This window comes from Camelus dromedarius, chromosome 28 (genome assembly GCF_036321535.1).
Source record: "Camelus dromedarius isolate mCamDro1 chromosome 28, mCamDro1.pat, whole genome shotgun sequence".
Taxonomy (NCBI): domain Eukaryota; kingdom Metazoa; phylum Chordata; class Mammalia; order Artiodactyla; family Camelidae; genus Camelus; species Camelus dromedarius.
The window spans coordinates 11,904,657-11,927,619 of record NC_087463.1 but is presented as its reverse complement, the minus strand read 5'-3'; the positions used below and the strand labels follow the sequence as shown (position 1 = coordinate 11,927,619).

Here is a 22,963-nt window from a genome sequence, read left to right as displayed (position 1 = left end):
CTCTTCAAAACTTACTTTCAATGATGAATTTCAGTCCTATACCTCTTCAATTAATTGCAAGTATATATCCTTTTTTAATGAGTTCAAAGTGTAGTCCACCCATTTTATTACTTTTTAAAATATGATCCCATTGATCTCCTTAAAAAAAAAAAAGAACTTGTTCCTCACTTAGGATACTATATGAAGTGGATTTTCAGTATAAAATCATAGATCCCAGATGTATTTTTCTTTACTTTTTGCAGAAACCTATGAAGGTTGCACCACCTTGTGAATATACTAAAATCCGCTGAACTGTGTAGTTTAAAGTGGTGAATTGTACGGTGTGTGAATTATATCTCAAAAACTGAAGGACTATAAAGCATTTTGCATTGTTGGCTTTTGATTTTTATGGAAAGGCATTAGCTGTCAGCTACTGTGTATCCTGGAGCAAATCTGAAATTACTTTTTTGAAGATAATCTTGGTTCAACCTAAAGATACCACTTAGGCTCCCCTTTTTGTGAAACGGGATGGCTTTCCTTCCGAGAAAGCTTAGTAAGTTACATTTGTAAGTGTTAATAGCATCTTGAATAACAGGTTAATGCTGAACTTAATAGAAACAGCTGCTGTTTATTCAGAATTTGTGTGTCAACATAACTGTAAGCTATAACCCTATTTTGTTAATTGTTGTCTTCCCCTGACCCTGACAATGTAAGCTCCAAGGTGGGGGCTTTGGTGTTTTGTAAATGACTCTGTTCCCAGCATGCACTCACAGATGGTAAGCTCTCAATATTTGTTCAAGACTGAATGGAAGCTGCACCAGCGGTAGCATCTTACATGCATGATCTCGTTTGATCTTTGTAAGAGTCTTGTAAACAGTTACTGTTATTATCTTCATTTATGGATGAGGAAAGTGGCCTTAGAAAAATAAAGACTTCTCAAATCGGGGCATGAATATCTCTTGGGGGTATGCAAAGCCACAGAATTAAAATGGTACTTGAATGATACTTGGAAGTGTCAGTTTTATTTGAACATTTTTGGGTAGGAAGAGCAGCATTTTTACATGACAACAAACAGGACTAATTTTAAAAATTAAATGCAGAATTTGCATGAATTTTAAGGGTAAAATGAATCCTCAAGACTCTTGTCATAGTATATGTACAATTGTGAGCTATTTACTGAATATACTGTATTTTAACGCCAGGCTAAGAAAAGTGGTATTTAGAATATATAGTTTAAGTTCCTGCTGTTCAAACTTTGCCATGTGAAAGGCTTTACATGGTATCACAGCATGGGTAGTTTTAAAGGGGTTGTTTCTATGTCCTTCCTTCTGAGAATGTATCTGAGACAGAGGTACAGGTTCTTCCCCCCATCAGCTCCCCTTTCATAGTCAGCTTTCTCCCATTTTACAGAAGAATAGCACACCTCTCGCTTGTTCGTGGTTTTACTGTGGTGTGGAATGTTTGATCTCCAATAAAGGAACAGTTTGAAATGTTGATGATGACACTGACAAAATGGATGACTTGGTAACAGTCAAGTCTTTCTGCTAATACAGTTCTTCGCCTGCAGTAAAATTTATTAAGCGTTAATGTAGATGTTGATTATTAAAATTTTTTGATGGTTCACTATGTGATATTTTAACATAGTACTCAAAAGAAGGCCAAAGAATTAAGTGACAGACTAAAATTCATTCATTTTCTCATTTATGTGAACAAGGTTTCTCGGTGTTAACATAAAAAAAATGAAGAATAGGAACAGAATTGATATTAAATCTTGTCCCATTCTAGCAGATAGTAATACTCATCCAAGGCCATGGAGTTCATTTTTTAAATAAACAATTATTTTATATGTATGTATATATATAATTTTTATAGACTGTGTTCAATAATTATTTATTAAAATGTGTAATTTACCATTTTTTGTCAATTATATACTATTAATTGTAATAAACCAGAAGTCACTTATTTATTTTTTAATCACTAAGCTTTATGGTCACAGAAAGTTAAATAACTACGATAATAAATGATTAATTAAACATTTTCAAGTATAAAATAGGAAATAATTCTGGAAATGGAATATTAGTCCAAAGAGAAAAAGGAGTGAAATAAAATGAATTATTGTTGAAGAGTTTGTTCCTTTATACATGGTTGATGGTGGGTATATTTAGATTCTGTTAGACACACTGTAACATGATATAATAATTTATTATTGAAGTGTCAGTATTTAAAATATCTGGTAAATGCATCCTTTGCAACTCTTTAAAATATGGAATATTCTTGATGGCAAGTTTACAATGTAGGGCGGATATATGAATATATATGTTTTTTGATTTTAGTGGGTAGGAATGAAACAATATTTGAAAACTACTGGTTGATGACACATGCTCTTCACCCACCTCTTTAGTCACCCTCTTTGCTAGCCTTACTCAGGTTGGGTCACTGAAAGTCTGCACGATCATCAGACCACACTGGTTCAGTCATTTTCATCTTCACTGAGTTGTCCTTTAAATATGTTCTCAGCTTTTATGGAAGGTCACTGGAAGAAGAAACAGCACTTGGAAGTCTGCTTAATATTTGTTGTGATGTTAAGTGTCTTTAACTTTTTTTCCCTAGATTTAATACCAGAACTGTTTTTGTTTTTCTCATTAACTGGTATGCTTCCTCCTTTCTGACTGTGGTATCTGTATAATTTAATGTTTCTCTTTTCACCCACACCCCTAGAAAGTTCACATCTACATTTGATGCTCAGCTCTAGTATCCGTCACTATTAACCTTTGGCAAGGAAATTTGTTTTCTCCTCGTCCTTGATTTTTAACAATTTTTAAATTAATTTTTATTGCATATTTGGCCTTTGTGAGTTTCAAAGCATCTTCTCAGATATTAATTGGAAAGAGATGAAGTAAAAACTTACAAAATAAAAAAAGATTTATTTTTGTTCATCCCAGGGGAATAGAATAAACCCTCAAAAATTATTTGAGTTACTTGAATACTTCCTGCTTAATATACACATTATTATAAAATACATTAAACTTTGATTTGAACAGCCTGTATACTGAGATTCATCAAAGTTTGGAAAATTTTAGTTCTAATATTAGAATGTGTGTGTTTGTCAGTTTAATTTTATAAGGAACTTCTGTTTCACTTTTTTTTTTAATATTAAAGGGAAGATTTCAGGTATCTGAATAGCTTTAATCTTGTCCCATAAAGTGTTTGCTTTATAACTCCTAAGTTTATGGCAGATGGGTGGTTATTTAGAAAAACTCAGACAGCAACGGGGCATGAAGGACTCTGACAGTGTTCAAGGAAGAGCAGTAATAAAATTTACTGTTTTTCTAACAGTTTCTGGGAAAACCAGTTAGTCCAGCTTTTCAGATTACGTGACACTGTTGTAGAACACAAAGTTAATTAGTACAAAAATTCTGTCTGTGTTCAGAGCTTTCAGTCAGTTAAAAGGAGAAAAAAATAATAAATACCAAAATAAGATCAAGAGAAGAGCCATGCAGCACACTCTTGAGTAATCTCATTCCATGACACTGGGAAATGAACTGTTTCATCGTCAGACAGTGGAAGCGAATGGTATATTTTAAATAGTTTTAGCCAGCTTTTTCTTCAAACTTTTAATTTATTGCAGCGCAAACATAAGTTAATGGGAAAAAAAAGACCAATCTTACCATTGTGGCACCAGTAGTTTTACATGTTCCATGCTTGTTCCTAGTCTGCGTGGATTCAGGATTTTATAGTTTAGAATCGTTTAGACTAGTCTTTGCTGCTGCCAGTCATCCTCAGTAACAGTGAGAATCTTAACAGGCTCGACTGTGTGTGCTCAGACAAACAGTCACTATATACTTCTTTGTCTACTGGTACCATCTTTGTTCTAATACCAGCACAGTACATTGCTCTTTATTAAAGACCAAAAACACTAAAAACTAAATAAGGTATTGTTAGTGATAGGTACTAATTATAACTAATTATGACAGAAGTTCTTCGTAAGCATTTATATATCAAGCTTCTTTAGGATTGAATATTGACTATTTTATAGGTTGAGTGGCTTCCCTTAGGGCCTCAGGATAATCTAGATGTTATAAATCAGGGTGGTCCAAACCCTCTGCACATCACAGAACTACCAGGAGAGCTTTAAAAAAAAAATTCTTGGGTCCCACACTTTTTAGAGATGGCATCCTAAGTGGTTACTCAGCAGCCTGTCGGCCAAGTGTGCCTACCTCTAAATCAAATTTATTTGGGAAAACCATAAAGATAAGAAAGTGAAATGCCTGAAATAGCATTATTTATTTATGATGAATACATCTCTTAAAGGTAAGCACGTACATTGTGAGAAAACTGAGTGAGAGAAAAGAATGAGAAGCATGACCAGTACGCACAGCGAGGAGGAGTGTGTGGGGGTGGGTTGGGGGTGGGGTGGAGGCACATTTACCAGTGAGTCCAAATAATACTGTAATTCTAATAAGGGTCGGATTAATTTATTGTGGTCCTTACCTTTCTAGTCATCCTACTATTCTTTAAGCACATTTCACAATCTTGATACCCAAAGGGCTCAGACAGGTACCACAAATGTGAGTTGTGGACTTTTGCAAAAGGAGAACCCTTACCACCTCTAGTGGGCAGCCACCACTTGTCAATCATGGCCTGTGTGGGCTGAGTCAGGCCAGTATTTCTAGATCTTTGGGTTTTTAAGTGAAGCTAGAATTCTGGATTTTACGTGAATTTTATTTGTAGATGTTGGCTTAATTTATTAAAGACACTACAAAACGAAACAAAAGGCATCTATAGGTTAGGCCTGGTTTCCCTGCCACCAGTGTGCAATCTTTGTCTGAGGGCAGTGGCGGTCCAGGTGTGGTCCCTGGACCTGCAGCAGCACCTGGGCCGTAAGGGAAATGCACATTCCCAGGCCCCACCTCAGACCTCCTGAGTCGGGACTTCTGGGCGTGCGGCCCAGCAGTCTGTGTTAATAAGCCCTCTGGGTGACGCTGGTGCATAGTGAAGTTGGAGAACCACCGTTTTGGAGTCTGGAAGTTGATATAATTTTTGTCTGGAGATGTAAAGATAAAGCTCATTGAATATCCTGTAGATTTAGCAAGTATATTTCTATACTAAAACTATGATAGATATATCTCTCAGGTATACATGATCTTTAATATTTTTTGCCAAAATCAGAATACACAATGATTAAATCACATTTTGTCCTTTTTCTTTCTCCAGCACCCTGCCCCACTGTTGGAGTATTTTAAATGAACTTAGCAATTCTGTGCCACCGTTTGTTTTCACTGGAACACATCTTAACATTTTTTTACTAGCCAATTAAAAGAGGATAAGTCTGTTGTTTGACTTTCTGAAACTTCCATGTTAAGTTTCTATTTGAAAAGTTTTAACTGTGCGATAGGATATAAAAAATGAATCTTCCTCCTTATATTGTTCTAAATTGAGTTCTGCTTGCGAGAATTAGAAGAACCATTTCTAATTATCTTTTTTTACACAGGAGAAGATTAACTTATGTGGTTTTATGTAAGCCTGACCCCCTGACAGCTGTTTATATTTTAATGACCACGTGTACCATTATTTTCCTACATTCTCAGAGTGTAGAAATGATTGTTGTCCTGCAAGCCCCCCATCTCTTTTGTATAACCCAACCTTAAACATATTTGTTCATTTATAAGTCCCTAGTATCTTGCTAATCAAATTAATTATGAATTTTATATAGAGAATTTTCTTACATTTAAAAGTATACAAAAAGCTTTTTATGAGAAAACTTCACGTAAGTCTTACATAATAACATGCTTAAGATGCACTTTACAGTTTTAAAATGATGAGATTGAGAAGTTTGGGACAATCTAATTTAAAGTAGTGGATATAGAATTAATAGTTCATTTAATTATATTTATATATAATGTTTATTAATTAAAACACTTATGTCCACAGGGTAAACCAGACTTGAATACAACATTGCCAATTAGACAAACAGCATCAATTTTCAAACAACCAGTAACCAAAGTCACAAATCATCCTAATAATAAAGTGAAATCAGATCCACAACGAATGAATGAACAGCCACGTCAGGTAAGGATCTAATTGGTTCTCCATTCTTATTTTTCAGAAGATTCTGGTATTTTTACCAGACATAGTTCAAGTATACTCTGGTTAAAATGGAATATATTTGGAAAGAAAATTGTTTTATATTCTAGGCTATTACACGAATGCTGGAGAATAACTCTAATATGACATCTAGGTAAAATGTTTTAAGAAAAAAAATAAGTTAATTAGAAATAAATCTAAATTTAGCATTAAGGACATTTGTATGCTTTTGTGTGGTAATGTACATCAGACTTGGTTCTGCTAATCTTAGTCTTTTATAAAGATTATCTTTCCAGGGGTAATATTTCCTAAGGGGATGAAGCATGCAGTTTGTGTTGCTTAGTTTAAAAATATATTCTATTATTTGGAAACTACTTTTTGTCCTGATTTCTTATTACATGAAAGCGGTCCCTCCCCTTTTGAAAAACAGAATTAAATAAACTTTGGTTAATATGGTATATTGTCCTGTGACTTCCATTTTTGTATAAATTGCATTTATTTTTCTCTTTCTTTATTGCTTCAAGCTGTATTCCACCAGAATCTTTTCTTAGAAAAAAAGTTTTATCTGAAAGGCCTCCCTGCTGCTTAATAATGCCTCAGAGCCAGGAGAGGGAGACTTGACAAAATGCTTAAACTTTCCAAGTAACCTTGCTTATTCACTCCCTAATTGTGGTCAAAAGATTAGGTACGTCATGAAATTTTAGTAGCAATTGGGGTGAGGGAGTGGAGGGAGAAACATCTGTGCATTTTTTTCTCTCCTTTCTCTGCCTCCTCCCACATAAGGGTCAGAAACGCTGATTTACCTACGACAATTACCTTTTGCTCTCGTATTCCCCTTTTAGATGGCTCACTCCACCTTTTCATTTGAATTTTGTTTTTCACTAGTCCCTCAAGTGTCTCATCTCCAGACTTCATAAAGGATTGGGCCAAAACTTTCAGACAGTTGCTCTAAAAGAAACTACATAAAGAAATTCAGTTCCCACATCCTCTGTAGTGTTTTTTCCTCTTCAGGTGAGCCAGGAAAACAGAAGATATTTGGAGCCACATTGGATCAGCATCTTGCTATAGATGTCTCAAGATTTGAAGTTCTAAACTTGCTTTACTGTTGGTCCCCAAGAGATTCAACAGGGGCCATGTAAGTGTATCACATCCAATATAAAAGATGCATACCTGCATGTGCCTTTAGGCTCTTGTCACCACTTAGGTTTTCTTTGGGCCATTCAGCTTCCTGTACCAGGCTTTTCCCTTCTGTTTTACTACTGCACCCAGCGACAGTCACCAAACCGCAGTAGTTGCAGTGTATTCATGACGGCAGGGAAGGAATTCTGCCATTCTGAACTTTGCCCACCTTGATAAAGCCATTCCCTGATTGTATTCTTTCTCAGATACTGTCTAAAGTCTTGCACATCTTGTCCTTTGGCTTTTTGGTGATTGTAAAATCGTTTCCTTGTAAAGATTTTTATTAATTGAAAAAATTGGAAGTGTGTAATTGGGTAAGACAGTTTGCTTCAAAAAGCCCAAAAGATAAAGAAAGTAGAATAACTAATAATATTAGTTCTGGACTGAAAATCTGAGTTGTCTTATTGAGAACAGATAGTGTTTAGCAGATTTTATCCTCATCATTACCTTGCCAAATCATTCTCAATACAGTCTGTAAACAAATATTTTGGTTAAAGGCCAACCGAGTAGCAAATTATGGTCATTTTGTCAGTAATTTGTTTTCTGCACCTAACTTCAGTCACAGATTTTGAAAACTGCAGTAATTATATTTACTGGGCATTTATCTGGCTATAAAGATATTGGTAACCTAGATTTTTAAACTGAAGTAATCAGATTTGTCGCTCCTTATTCTTTGGTGTGTTGATTAGTTTTAAGTTTTCCTTCTTTAATTAAGGTTTCTGAGATTGTCCTCAAATGAAAAGAATATGTCAAAAATGCAAAATCATCCCCTTTGCCCTCGCCCCTCCAAAAATCCACTTACGTCATTTCAGCCAAGATCTTCTGAGGGTTTTATCTTTTAGCTTTCATAGACAGGGAGTGTTAAAATTATTTAGGAGATTACTTCTCCAAATGTTTGGACTGTTTTTCACATTATCCTCTTGTTGCCTGACAGTTTTTGCTGGATGTTTTTGATTATAAAAAGACATTAGTTGTCTCTCCCTCTTCTTTATCTTGAACATAAGAATCGAAATAATATTTGATTACTGTCTCACTAATAGGATTTCAAAATATAGGGCTGTGCATTGGGTAAACATATGAAAATAGTAAGGAGACATCTTTTGTATTAAGTGTTTTTAAAACCGTGATCTGTCATCCTGACTATTTCAGTTTAGATTCAGGTTTTTTAGTAAAGGAAAGATACTGATTTTAATTATATTCTGACATACATATGGCAGATGACTGCCATTGAGCTATTGTTGAGGAAATAGTTGGCAAAACATACATAGGGAAAATGATTTTTTCCAATTTTGGTGTATTTGGCATAGCTGTTTTGAACTAGATTGGTAATATAAATTGCCAAATTTTTGACTTGGAGAAGTTATTTTGATCACAGATTAAATTAACTAGACAATGAGTTTTCTATTTTTGAGGTTCCTGCATATATAAATATTTTTATCTTAACTGTATCACATCCTTTTAATAAGATATTTCAAGCTAATGGTATTTTAATTCCTTTTGGAATGTTAAAGATTGAGACCTAGAACTAGGATTTGATTTTTGGATCTTTTACCTTGAATAGGTTTGAAGTTATTAGTCTAGATGTGAGGCAACTGTAGAAATTAAAAATTCTGCTTTTATATAACAAACATCCTATGCTTAGGTCTGTCTATATGGCAGTCTAATTTGAATTCTGTAAAATATATAAATTATGAATTTCTGATCTATCCACTCCCTGAAAATGCCTTAGCTTTAAAAGTGCAATCAAGGATATATAAATAACTGTGCATTAAACAGAATTCAGCAGTGATTTCTGCCTATAATTAAAATTATAAGATAGAAATGACATTTGAAATACCTGGTTATGATAGGATAAGTAGCCAGCCTGTTTTATATATACTATCAGCATAGTTAGTAAGTACTTGTCTTTTCATTAGATTAAAAAGAAATCTGGAGTGCGCTGGAGGGAACTCTACCAGCTATAAGACTCTTATCCCAAACAGTAAGATCATTAAAAGATCCTTATTTGGCCAGAAGTGTAAAATACTTCTAAATTCTTTTTAATCTAATCAAACTGAGGTTTTTTGTTTTTGTTTTTGTTTTTGTTTTGGCTGTTGAGGGTGTCTTTCCTAGCTCTCTTTTTTCAACATATGAAGAACTCACGTATCTGCTTCTTTCTTATTTCTTCGATGCTGTCATCTTTGATACTTTCTGGTCTCTTGCTTTTTCTTTTTTATCCTCAAATCAAAGAAATTTCATCTGTGAGCCATTACTTCTTCCTTTAATTAAAGCTGATAGCCTTTAGGTGTTTCTGATAGTCTCTGAATATTAATTACATTTCTTAACGAATACTCACTTTTTTTTCCTAAAAAGTAAATATTTAAATCAGTGAAGAAGTGAATTTAAATCTTCCATTTGATCCTAGATTTTTTTTCTTTTTCTTTTGTTAGCTAATTCTTTGTTCAAAGGATATAAAACTTTACTTAACTCTATTCCAGAAGCAAGTCTTTTTTTTTAGAATGATTTTTTTCCAGCTTTATCAAGATATAATTGACATATGGCATTATGTAAGTTTAAGGTGTACAAAGTAATGATTTGAATGTATATATGTATACATTGTGAAGTGATTACCACCATACGGTTAGTTAATGCATTCATCACCTCACATAATGACCATTTTGTGTGTGTATGGTGGTGGTGGTGAGAACATTTAAGATCTCTCTCAGCAATTTTCAGGTATACAATACAGTATTGCTAACTGTAGTCACCACGCTGTACATTAGGTCCCCAGAACTTGTTCATCTTATACCTGCAAGTTTGTACCCTTTGACCAACATCTCCGCATTTTCCCTACCCTTAGCGCCTGGCAGCCACCATTTTACTCTCGTTTCTGTGTCAGACTTTTTAAGATTCCACATATAGGTGACATCATACATTATTTGCTTTCTCCTTTTGACTTATTTCATTTAGGATAATGACCTCAAGGTTCATCTATGTTATTGCAAATGACAGGATTTCCTTCTTTTTTATAGCTGATAATATTCCATTGTGTGTATGTGTGTATGTATATTTGCAATAACATAGATTTCATTTCCTTTGGATATATACCCAGAAGTGGGATTGCTGGATCATATGACAGTTCTAGTTCTAATTTCTTGAGAAACCTTCATAATGTTTTCCATCATGGCTGCACCAATTTACATTCTTACCAACGGTTCATGAGTGTTCCCTCTCCTTTACTTCCTGGCCAGCACTAATTTCTCATCTTTTTGATGATAACCAAGAATGACTTTTTAAAGGTGTTAGAATACATTTTCTAGATGAAATATAAATTTTAAAAACATATACTTTAAAGACATTGTGTGTGAAAAGTTTATAAAAGGTTTTATATTCAGTTATTATAACCCTAAAGATTACTGTTCATTGCTGGTATTCTAACGTTTACTTCTTCCTAACCTCTGACAGTTGAAAAATTTCTAGTTTGGTCTTTATTATAATGCTTTTATGACTAAGAAATAGATAAGTTAAAGCACAGAGTTCAATGGAAAATATTATATTCCTTGTCTCTAGACAGTGAAATTGGCTGCCTGCACAGAGGAAATAGACATGTTGTCCTGTACTAAATTTAAAAGCACTGTTGTGGGTGATGTTGGAAAGATGCCATGTATACATACAGACTTTAAAACATTTTATCTAACGTTATATTATATATATTTAATCCATGTTTTATATAATTTGTGTGCTATAATTTTATAATTAATTGTATATTACTCCAACAACTGTGCCTTGTGCTAGCATACGATTTACTTAATTATTTCCATATTGTTATTTCCAATTTTTCCACTACCACAGGTAGTACTCCAATGAGTTTCTTTATGTATGTAACTTTCTTCGCATATTTTTCAGTGTTTCCTTGGGCTAGATTCCCAGGAATATAATTAGTGTCAATATTTATGACTTTTGATACATATTGGCAAGTTGATTACCAAAGAGGTGTACCCAATTAAAAGTCTATCAACAAATTACGTGCAATTCAGTTTCAGCTTACCTTCTAGGGTATTGTTATCAATACTTCTTCTTCTTGGTAATTCAGCATATAAAAGCTGCGTTTTATTTTAAATTTGCATTCATTTGAATATTTGTGAAGTTGAACAGACTAAAAGCATTGGTGTTTAATTTTGCAAATAGGAAATGATTAAAGGATTTTGAACAAGGGAGTCGCTGAACTTGACCATATCTTGTGACCTAAAGCTAATACAGTGTCTGTGCTTCCCAGAAGCATTCCTTCTTATCTTCTCAGAGATCTCACTCAGTGGCTTATGTTAACTACCTTTCATCTCCAACTTTTCTCTCTAAACTGGCTTCTCTCCCAAAGCATTTAAACATATTCAAGTCTTCCCTATCTTAAAAAGTTATTTATTTTACTCTGTGTCTCCTTTTGATTCATTTACTTTGCCTTCCCTTTACAGTCAAACTTCTTGGAGTTGTATTTACTATCAACTTTACCTCTTAATTTTTATATCTCTGAAATAACATCTTTTGTTCCCACTATGCCACTTGAACAGTTCTCACCAAGATTGTCGCTGATCCTAAGTAAACTGGATGGACAAATTTCAGTCCTTAAATTACTTGACTTGATTTAGCATTAGGCCCTCTGACTACCCCTGCCTTCTGAAATACTGTCTTTTATTCTGTGACACTGTACTCTCTTGGTTTTTTTTTTTTTTTTTTTTTTTTTTTTTTTTTTTTTTTCCCCTTCCCTGTTTTTTCTCAATCCCATTCCTAGGTTCTTCTTTCTGTGTCTGTCTTTCAAAATGGTGGGGTTTCCTAGGGAATACTATGCATTCTTCTCTGTATGTAAACCTTCCATGGATAATTTGACTCATCCTCATGGCTTCCATTATCATCTGTGTGTTAATGATTTCCAAATTTACATCTTTGTCCTGAGCTTCAGTTGTTTGTATCAATCTATCTACTAACATTGTTTGCTTGGAAGTCTCACCAGCATCTCTAATTCATCTACCAAACTTCACCATCATCCTTTCAAACCAGCTTCTCTCCCAGTGTAAGTACCACTGTCCACCAGGCCACCTAAGCCAGAAACCTGAGCATCATCCTTGACTCTTCCCACCTTTCACCCCCAAAATCTAATTAGCCAACAAGTCCTATTGACCCACCTCCTAAATATTCACTTGCTCTGTCTCTCTACCAAGTGACCATCATTTCATCTCATCTCTCTTCTTCTTATTCTCTTCAATTCATCCTCCATATCGCATCCTGAAGGTCTGTTTGACTTGATGACCTATTAGTGTTATTCTGCTGAGTACCTTTTGATGATTCCCATTAGTTTTTAGGTCAAAACACCTAAATATGACTTATAAAGTCAAAACACTGAACATGACTTACAAAGTCCTTCATGATTTGGCTTTTGCATATCTCTCTGGCCTCACATTCTTCCCTTGTTCTACAATTGAATCATGTGAAATTCTGCAGATTTTTGAATGTGCTATTCATCTTCCCCCTGCACCCCCTGTGCATTCCCTGATCATATTTTGTGCTGCTTTCTTTCCCACCTTGAATTAGCTATTTCCAACTCACCCTCAAATCTGAACTTAGATATCACATCATCTCTTCCAGAAATCTCTGATTCATCAAGCCTGGATTTAGAGACCCTCCTTAGTGTTTCTCCCTTTCTGATCATAACTGTTATTCATTACTTTATCCATAGTTATCTCCATTATGTTGACGCTTAACATGTATCTGTTGAATTAATGAATTAATTAATTTTTCTAAATTCAAAAATCATGAATTGAGCCCTCAATTTGTACCAGGCACTTCTCTAAGTTGTGGGAATACTGCCGTGAACAAAACAAAGTCCTTGCTCTCAGGGAACTTCCCTTCTAGTGTGATAGGGAGACAGATAAACACATAGATAATGCGTCATGGTATAGTAAATTTGACAAAAACAAAAAGCAGAGGAGTGAGAGAATATATGGTCTTCAAAAGCAGAGAAGTATGGGGAGGGCATTCTAGACGGAGGTTTTAATCTGGCTCCTGCACGTAACGTGAGAGCTGACTTAAGGCTAGGAGATCACTGAAGAAATTATAGGACGTTAGGACATAAATGATAAGATTTGTTCCATGCTGGTCATAAAACAATTGACAAAATGTATTGCTGGATCAGCCGTGCCTATGAGGAGTGTTTTAGAATTTAGGTAACTAGCAAAACAATGTCATTGACAGGAATATGGAAGTATTTTTTTAAATAATAAACTATGAATATGAATATTAGTAATCATGGGAACTAAAAGATCCAGGTGGTAAAAGATGATGGGCCAGAGACCTGGAAAGAAAACTGGTTTGCAGTTTTCTTGATGTCTTAGGCTTTATGGGTAAGAGGTGTAGCTGGAAGATTTTATGTGAATTAAAAAAAAAATTAATGAATCCATAGGTTTTTCCTTCATAGTAACCTTTAATCATCATGTATTTTTGTACATCATTTAAAAATAATTCACCAATCATGTGGGGAGATCCATGACATTTTTTGAAATTTTTGTATTTCTCTAAGTAACATAGGAATATAGATGAAAAAAGTCAAAAACTAGAAAACTTTGTTTCAGAACAGCAGTTTCCTACTTTTTATGTCATCTAGTCCCATTTCCAAAAGCATTTTTTCCCAATTCTGGTCATTTCTCTTTATAGTCACCTCCATAATTCTAAATAATATACTTATTATGCTATTTCTTTGTAAATTTTAGACATTATTTCTTCACTTCCCACAGTGGTACATGAATACATTCATAGTTCCCTCTCTCTGCTTCATGCTCCCAACATAGTTGTATCACATTTTTAGTTAAATAGTTTAAATAGTCAGGGTTTACATTATTATGATGGAAAATATTCATGGTTAGGCTAAGGAACACCCGATCATCATCATCAGAATTCTTTGTTGTTGTCAGTCTTAAGAATGGTGTGCCGTGTTTTCTTTATAATATAGTTAATCTCTCCTGAAGCTCTAACAGTTCTGCCACATACCCACCCTCAGTGATATTTGCCTTATTCTGGAAAACAGTGCGGTTCCTTCTTATGTCTTTCCTGGGGCCACCCCTGCTCCTCTTCAGTCTGGATTCGTCCTCTGGTGTTGCTCGGTAGCTGTACCTCTGGGGATTTTTCTTTGCTGTGCTTCTGTGTAGGGAGTTTGTTTCCTGGGATTCTGTGTTCCTCCCTCTCAGTATACGCCCTCAGTTGTAACAAATCCTCCAGCAGCTTTCCAATCAAATATAATGGGAGGTAACGTTTTTGAGAACCTGCATGTTACAAATAAGTGTTATTCCGGCTGGGCACAGTCAAGTTTGTGTGGGTGTGCAATCCTTAGACTGAGATTCGTTTTCCCTGGAGTTTTGAAGGCATGCATCATTGTCCTCCAGCTGCAGTGTCGCCGAAGAGAAGTTCAGTGCCATGCGGAATTTCTGTTCCTCTCTTACGGTCTTTTTTTTTTCCTCTCTGGAAATGTTTAATGTATTTATGATTTTGAAAAATTCACTGGTATGTGCCCGGAGGCCTTTTTTCATTCAGTGGGCACTTGGCAGGTGGTGGATGTGACTCCTGTCCTTTGCGTGGGAAATTTTCTTGTATCATTTTTTTCCTTCTTCTCCTGAACCCTCTAACTTTCCATCCTCTCTTTGTATAAGTGGAGTATTAGCCATCTTAGAATTTTCCTATTTCTGCTTTTGTCATTTCCATCTTATTGTTGTTGTTCTACTTTGTGGGATATTTTCTTGATTTTAACTTTTAGTCCTTTTCTGAATTTTTTATTTTGGTGACCGTATTTTTAATTCCTAACAGCTGTTTCTTGGCTTTTGTATATAAAATCGTGCCATTCTTCTCTTACGGATACAACTACTTTTACCTCTCTGAGTCTGTTAATTATAGGGGTATTTTTTATTCTATATTTGTCTTTTCCTCTGTTCCCTGCATTGGCTATTTTGTTGTTATTGTTACTGTCTTTCTTGTTGGCTACTATGGATATTGCGTCAATGAATACCTAGTTCACGTTTGTAGTTTGGGGTTTATACAGGAGTAGAAGTGCTGGGTCCTGGAGTACGCATATGTTCAGCTTTAGTAGATGCTGCCACATAGTTTTCCAAAGTGGTCATGCAGAGTTACCCTTCCACCAGCAGTACAGTCGCTCCAAGTCCTCACCAACACTTGGTATTGTGAGTCTTTAAGATTTCGAACATTCTGCTATGTGTTTAGGGGTATTTTGTTGCAGTTTTTAACTTGCATTCCCTTGGTATTTGATGTGCACTTTCTGTATGTCTATTGGCTGTAAAGATGTCCTTTCTTTTGAAGCGCCTGTTTTTATGCATTTTTCTGTTATCTTGTTTGTCTTTTTCCCATTGACTTGTGGGAGTTCTTTGTGTGTTCTGAATACCAGTTCTTTGTCAGATATATCTTTCACAAATATCTTCTTCCAGTTTGTGGCTTACCTTTTCACTTCCTTAGTGGCATCTTTTAATTAATGTAAGTTCATAATTTTAAGAGAGTTGGTGAGGCGGGAAGCCCCATAAAAAGACCAGCAAGACCCCTAGGCTGGGTCGCTGCTCTCCTCTTAGCACCATCTGGTTCCCTGGCCCAAAGGCTCTATCTCACTTTTTGCCTCTAAAGCAGCTAACTTACAGCTAGAATTCTATTGGTTTCCTGAGCTCACTTCTGATTGGTTATTTCCTTCACTCCTGATTGGTTATTACTCTCACTCCTGATTGGTTATTACTCTCACTTCTGATTGGTCCACTTCCCTAACTTCTGATTTGTCCATTTGTAGTACTTCATTTGCATGGAGTTCACTCTGATTGGTCTATTTCTACAAAGATTGTTCCTGGTTGGTCAACTTCTGTTGTACTTTATTTGCATATGATGTTGCAAAGTATAAAACTGGCAGCCTATAAAAGGCCTGTGTAAACCTAGAGATGGGGTCCAGAGCTTGAAGTGTTAAGTTGTGAGAGCCTGCTGGCGTAATATACCTGAGTTCTCAAACTCTTCGAGTGCTGCTTGGTCTCTCGCTAGGATCCAGGTTGCTGTCACAACTGAGCTGTAACACATTTTTTCTGCAACATTGGGAGGTGGGATAGAGACTGGAAAAGTGCGGGGCTGGGGACTTATGGGGTATTAGTGATATTCTGTTTCTAGATCTGCATGGTAGTTACATGACTGTGTTTACTTTAGAAATCTTCACTGAGCTGTGTACATATTTTTTTTTTACACTTTGTATGCAATACTTGTGACGATTTACAAAAAGTAAAGGATATAATTTATCAATCTCTTTCTCCTATTTCTGTGACACGTTTAAGACGTTTTTGCTTATTCCAGTGTTATCAATATATGCCCCGTGTCATCTCCTGAAAGCTTTGTTTGACCTTTGCATTTAGGTCTCAATCCGCCTGGAATTGACTTTTGTATATGATGTGAGGTGGATTTATTTTTTCCCATATGAATGTCCAGTCGACCCAGCACAACTTGCTGAAAACCATTTTTGTTCCATTGCTTTGTGTTGTCTCCTCTGTCAAAAATGAAATTTGTAAGTGGGAAAGTCGTGAGTCTGTTTTTGGACTCCCTGTTCTGTTCCTTTGGTCTGTTTGTATATGTGAATCTGTTTCACTGGGCTGTTTGTCCATGGATTCCCACCACTGCATTGTTTTAATTGTTGCAGTTTTATAAAAAGTCTTGCTATCTGGTAGTGTAAGTGTTCCAGCTTTGTTATTCTTCATTCAAGACTGTGTTGGTTAGTCTTGGCTGTTGGCATTTCCACATATATTTTAGACTCAGCTTGTCCTGTCTTCTTCAAAACCTGCCAGAATTTAAATTTGTAGATTAATTTGGGAGAGAATTAAGGGTTTTATAATATTAAGTCTTACAATTCACTAACCTCGTATATTCCGCCATTAAGATTTTGTAATTTTCAGTCTAGAGATCTTACGTGTCTTTAATTAATTTCTAGATATTTGATGGTTTTTGATGCTACTCTAAGTGATTACATTAAAATTTTTCCAGTTGTTGCTAATATGTAGAAATAAGCTGAGTTTTGTATATTGACTGTATATTTAATTATCTTCCTAAATTCACTTATTAAATAATCTTTCCAGTTTTATACACAAATAAGCATATTATCTGCAAAGAAGGATTTTATTTCTTCCTTGCCAATCTTTAAACCTTTGATACTTTTTTTTTTTTTTTTTTTTTTGGTCTTCACTGGCTTAGAATTCTAATACAATCTTGATAAAAGCAGATGTCCTAGTCTGTTATCACAGTTCCAGGGAACATTTTTAATGATTCTCCATTAAATATGATGCTTGCTATAGATTTTTTGGTAAACACCCTCTGTCAAATTAAGGAAATTCACTTTATTTCTAGTTTACTAAGATTATTTTCATGAATGGGTATTGAATTTTATCAAATTCTTTCTCTCTACCTAGTTAAATGATAGAATGATCTTTATTTTGTTAATACAGTGAATTACAGTGATTGGCTTATGGGGTAAATTGCAGTTCTTGATTTTTTTTTTAATGTAAAACATACCTTGAATTTCTGGATTAAGCTCAATGTGGTCTTGGTGTGTTATCACTGTTTAGATTTGCTGTTGTTTTGTTTAGGATTTTTTGCATTTATATCCACAAGAGAGGTTGACTTGCATTTTTCTTTTCTCATAATTTTCTTCTCAAGCTTTAGTATCGGGGTTTTGCTGGCCTTGTAAAATTAGTGAGGAGGTGATCTCTCTTTTTTTTTTAATTTTTTATTAGTAGTATTATTTTTTTAAATTGATTTATAATCATTTTACAATGTTGTGTCAAATTCCAGTGTAGAGCGAGGTGATCTCTCTTTTAATATTCTCTGAAAGAGTTTGTGTAAGATTGGTACTTTTCTTTAAATGTTTGGAAGAATTAATTGTGCTGTTTTTAAGTGGGAAGGCTTGAAACTGCTGATTCAATTTATTTAATAAGTGCACCAAAGAATATGCATAGTTTCTATTTCTTCTTTTACCAATTTTGAGAATGTGTTTTCCTAGGAATATGTGCATTTCATAATTTTTAAATTTAATAATATAAACTTTCTAGTAATGTTTCTATTATTTGTAGTATCTGTTGTGATGTTATCCTCTTTTCTCTGACGGTGGCAGCATCCAGATGAAAGGTGGAATAAGGTATTGAGGAGAGCTCTCATAACAAGTTCTGAGCTCAGTCTGTACATGCACTTTTCCCCATGGAAATCCAAACTCCTATTTTATCATCAAATGTATTAAGATAACATTTATTTTATAGAAGTTAGTTAATTATATAATGGATTATGCTATGTCTTATTTGACACTTACTGCCTTGAAGTAATCTTCTAGTGATATTGGGAGCTCTGTTTTCTCATTGTCTATATTTGCTTGCTATTTTTTTACTCTTTCTCTTTATTGTCGGCTTTCTGAGTCCCTTTATTTTTAGACTTTTTTGGCATAAAACATAGCGTTGATTGTTTTCCTATTGAGCGTCTTTTTTTCTTTTATAACTGAGTTGACTGTTATATTTATTGATTTTATAGATACGTTTGGTCTTGATTCTATCTTTGTAATTACATACTGTTTTTAATATTTTATTATCATTTTCTGGTGTTTCTATTTTTGTTCTGAGGTCTGGTTTTCCATTTAAATTAGAAATCATTTATTCATTTATTCGACAACCTGTATTGCTGCATATATTACAGGTGCTGTATAAACACAGAAGTCAGACAGGCACCCTGTACTTAGGAAGACTTCCAATCTAATAAGGAAAACAATGTGACAAATACGTAAAATAAAGGGGCATACCTACATTCCCACGTAGACTTATATGTTAATAAGAAAATTATTGTTCCGTCTTTTCAGCAGCACATGGAAACCTTATAGACCTCATGAATGAGTATTCTTATTCCACGGTCATCTTAGGATCATGCATTTTCAGGCGTCTGACAAGTAGAACCTGCCCACTTTGTGTAAGGTCGGTGGTGCTCGTGACAAAGTTCCAACAAGCAGCTGCAGCAGATGTCACTGCCCCTCCGGCCTCCTCAGCTCTGACTTTTGCCTCTTGCTTCATCCTTTCACACTCTTTAGCCCAAATCGTTACCTTTAGCCTTCACAGATCTCCCTGTAGTTTGCGCGGCCACGTGAATCACGCTTTTCCTTGATTTACTTAATAATGTTCTTGTCGTTATCTAGCCCGTTCTTCGTCGGCCACTCCGACAAAATAAGCGGGTAGCTCTTGCTCAACTTCTGATGTTTGCGGGCCATGGTATTTAAGTTAAGTTGTTTTTGCTGACCAAAGCTAGACAACTCAGATATCATATGGGGTTGATTTGAAATAGAGCAGTTTATGAACTGGACAGCGAATTCCTTCTGGGCAGGAAGCATCATTCCTCTGTGAAGCCCTAACCAGTGTCTTGCATATTTAGCCTTCCATGAGTCACTGAATATAAAGTGTACATTTTTGGGGTTTTGCTTTAGTCTACAAATACATGACAGGATCCTTTGTTCTTTGATTAGATTTCAACAGGAGCCTTAGAAAAGTGAATAAGATATTCATTGAATTTATGAAATCCTAACATTAGAAAATATTCTGAGGCATTCAATAAAAATTTTATATTTTCAAAGAACTTTCTCATTTTTTATTAGTGTTTTGATAACCTTCTGAGTTACTAGTATTTCTGTTTTACTAGTGAAAATACATACAAAGGCAATTAAGTAACTTCCTTAAGACAACACATCTACTTAATGGCTGAGTCAGAACTAAAGCATTAAGCTTCCAAACCAGTGTTGTTTTTTTTTTCTGTTACCCTGTATTCCATCTACTTAGCCACATATTCATTCCATGAAATCTGAGTGTCTCGCATTGTGCTCTTGACAGAGATGAAGACTATGCAGGTTAAAATTCATAAAATAGTTAGATTTTTAAAGTAACTTTTGTTTCTTCTGCTTTACAAAGTATTACCATTTCTGTCTTCAGATACTTTAAGAGGTATACATCTTATACATTTGTTTTAATTAGGGAAAAATGCTTATAGTCTTATTTCTTTGATAATTACTGTTAAAAGTTTAAATTTGTTGCTTACTAGTAATAGAAAATACAGAAGTATACAGAGAACCACTATAAAAGATAGACTTCCCTAAGTCTTCTGACAGGAGGCGATGGCAGTGGTGAAGTAGGGCGAAGGAGGCTTGAACCAGGAATTATATTTGGTAATTCGAAGGTTACTGTGACCTTGGGCAGGTCAGTGTTAATCTGATAGTAGAAACAGAGCCCAGGTGAGAAGGAAGGAATGAGTGGAAGGTGAGGAATTAAGACAGCAAGTTTCTCTCGTAGTGGAAGGAGGAAAACAGAGATGGTTTGAGGGAGAAGTGGTATAAATAAGGACATTTTTTAGGTTCGCCGTGTTCCAGTGCATCTGTCACTTCAGGGGAAGAAGCCGGAGGAGAGGAGGGGGTAAAACAGGAAGTGTGAGAGGAGGATTTGGGTAGACCAATGGGCAGGACCAAGGGGAGGCAGGAGAAGGGAGGACTAAGCGTCACGTGCAGAGATGCTCTCAGAAACACAACAGGACACATACTCCTCTGAGGGAGGAGAAAAGTGAAGGAAGGTGGATGGTCCAGAGGAGACATGAGGGGAGGGGAGGGGAACTCGTGGCCTTTAGACTTGAGCTATTGTTATAGGCTTCTTGGTTTAGGAGCTAATGTTCAGCTTGTGCTATTTAAAATGAACAGTGAATTTTAAAATGTAGAATAGATAAACAAGATTATACTATACAACACAGGGAAATATATACAAGATCTTATGGTAGCTCACAGTGGAAAAAAATGTGACAATGAATATATGTATGTTCATGTATAACTGAAAAATTGTGCTCTACACTGGAATTTGACACAACATTGTAAAATGACTATAACTCAATAAAAAAAAGTCTAAAAAAATAAAAAAATTAAATGAATAGTGAAAAATAAGAGTTTGGATATATAGGACTTTCAGATGAATTTAGTTTCATGATCGAACTCTCTGTGTGTTTCTGTATAATCAGTGTAATGCTTTCTAATGGAGCTTTTAATTCCGAAAGCAAAGGGAAGATGCATTTTAAGACAAGATACGAAACTTACATAAAGATGCAAGTGTCTAGTTGTTTGTGTGGCCAAATTTGGTGGAACACTTTTTCCCTGGGCTTTTAATTTGGAATTGGCCAGGCCCTGCTGATAGCGACATGCTAAGAATTCATGGAAATTAAAATGTTCGCGATCAGCCCGTTGGTTGTGTTTTGTCGCTGTGCCTCCACTCAGACACCGTTCTGAACGTAGCCGTGTTTTCCTCAGTCGTCGGGATCCTTTATGGCCTCTGGTCCTGTGGTGATAACAGAGAGCTCCCTCTAAAATCTGTACATACAGATGCAATTGCTGACTTACGGGTTGGGATATGAAATGTCATGTTTCAGTTACTTGGATCCCCATGCCTACCAATGGAAGTGATATTATAGATGGTTCTAGTGTCTCAGGCAAGACCATTTAATCTAAAGTGTGTCTGGATTGTTAAAAATAATTACTGTTTGTAACCATGGAAGTGTGTTAAATTTCAACTCATAAGGTGAGAAGCTTTTCTCCCACTTCTGCTTTATCTTACTTACACCCTGGTTGTCTGGCCACGACAGAAGAGGCACGCAGCCAAGGCCCAGGGTGGGATGGAGACTCTTTGAAAGTTGAGAAAGGAGCTGGCTGCAGTGACACACATGCCAAGGTGGGGGGGGGGGGGGGTCTCCACCCTGTCTCAGCTCTGAGACCTGGGCCCCTGCCATGGTGAATCCTCTATCCCCCCACCCCTTTCTCTTCCTCTGGACCCATGGTTCTCAGCCAGACCTGACGTGGTCCTCCCTCTCCAACCCCAAACACCCAGGGAAGTTGGGCAACGTCCAGAGACATTTTTGGTTGTCACAGCTGGGGTGGTGCTCCTGGGATCAGGGACACTGCTCCACAACAGATAATCACCCGCCCCGAGATGTCACTAACACCAGGACCAAGAAACTCTGCTCTAGGTCATTGCTGGGGTGGGAGGGATTTTTTTTCCCCTTCTTGCTTCACTGCAGAACAGAAATGTAGTTTGTTTCCAGGTTCTCTCCTCCCTTCTATTCTTGAAACAAACTCAGAGCCTTTCTGAGGTTTTTCTAAGGGCTCTACTCTCATCACAACATGGAAATACACGGAGTAAAAATAATAAGGAAATTACAGTTTCATGAGATCTTAATGAAAAGCTTCCATGTTACCCACTGGACTTAAATAGAACAAAATTCTCATCCGTCCTTAGTCCTCTGTCCTTCTTCCCCACTGGGGCTTCCTCACTCCCTGGGTTCCCTCCTTTGGCAGGGACCCTCTCTCCAGGAGCCTCGGGAGGGAGGAAGCGTCCTCGGGCTATTGTAAGGAGTGAGGGGAAAGCTCCTTTGTTACTGCATAGATCTGGCCAGAAGTATTTTCAGTTGCCTTCCTTCTTTTAAGGAACTCACAGAATGAGATTCTTATATCACAGCATTTCCCTAAGTGCTGCTACACGGCACAGGGGTCTCCTTTCTCTGCTGCGCTCTCCTCCTTTCCACCCTGCACAGTACTTCCACCCCGTCTGGCTTCACAGGCGTGTGACCTGAGCAGTTGCCTAGAAGGGCCTGTGCCTGGTCAAATGCTTGACTGTCATCATGAAACAAT

The 22,963-nt window shown here is 36.0% G+C and overlaps 1 protein-coding gene across 1 annotated transcript in view; it reads left to right on the top strand.

The window, feature by feature from the left end:
* MBD2 (methyl-CpG binding domain protein 2) overlaps positions 1–22,963 on the top strand; it is a 59,106-nt gene that overhangs the window by 20,863 nt on the left and 15,280 nt on the right. The window contains exon 3 of the mRNA XM_010997217.3: positions 5,911–6,048. Within this exon, the coding sequence (XP_010995519.3) occupies positions 5,911–6,048 (138 nt within the window). The remainder of the gene's footprint in view (positions 1–5,910; positions 6,049–22,963) is intronic.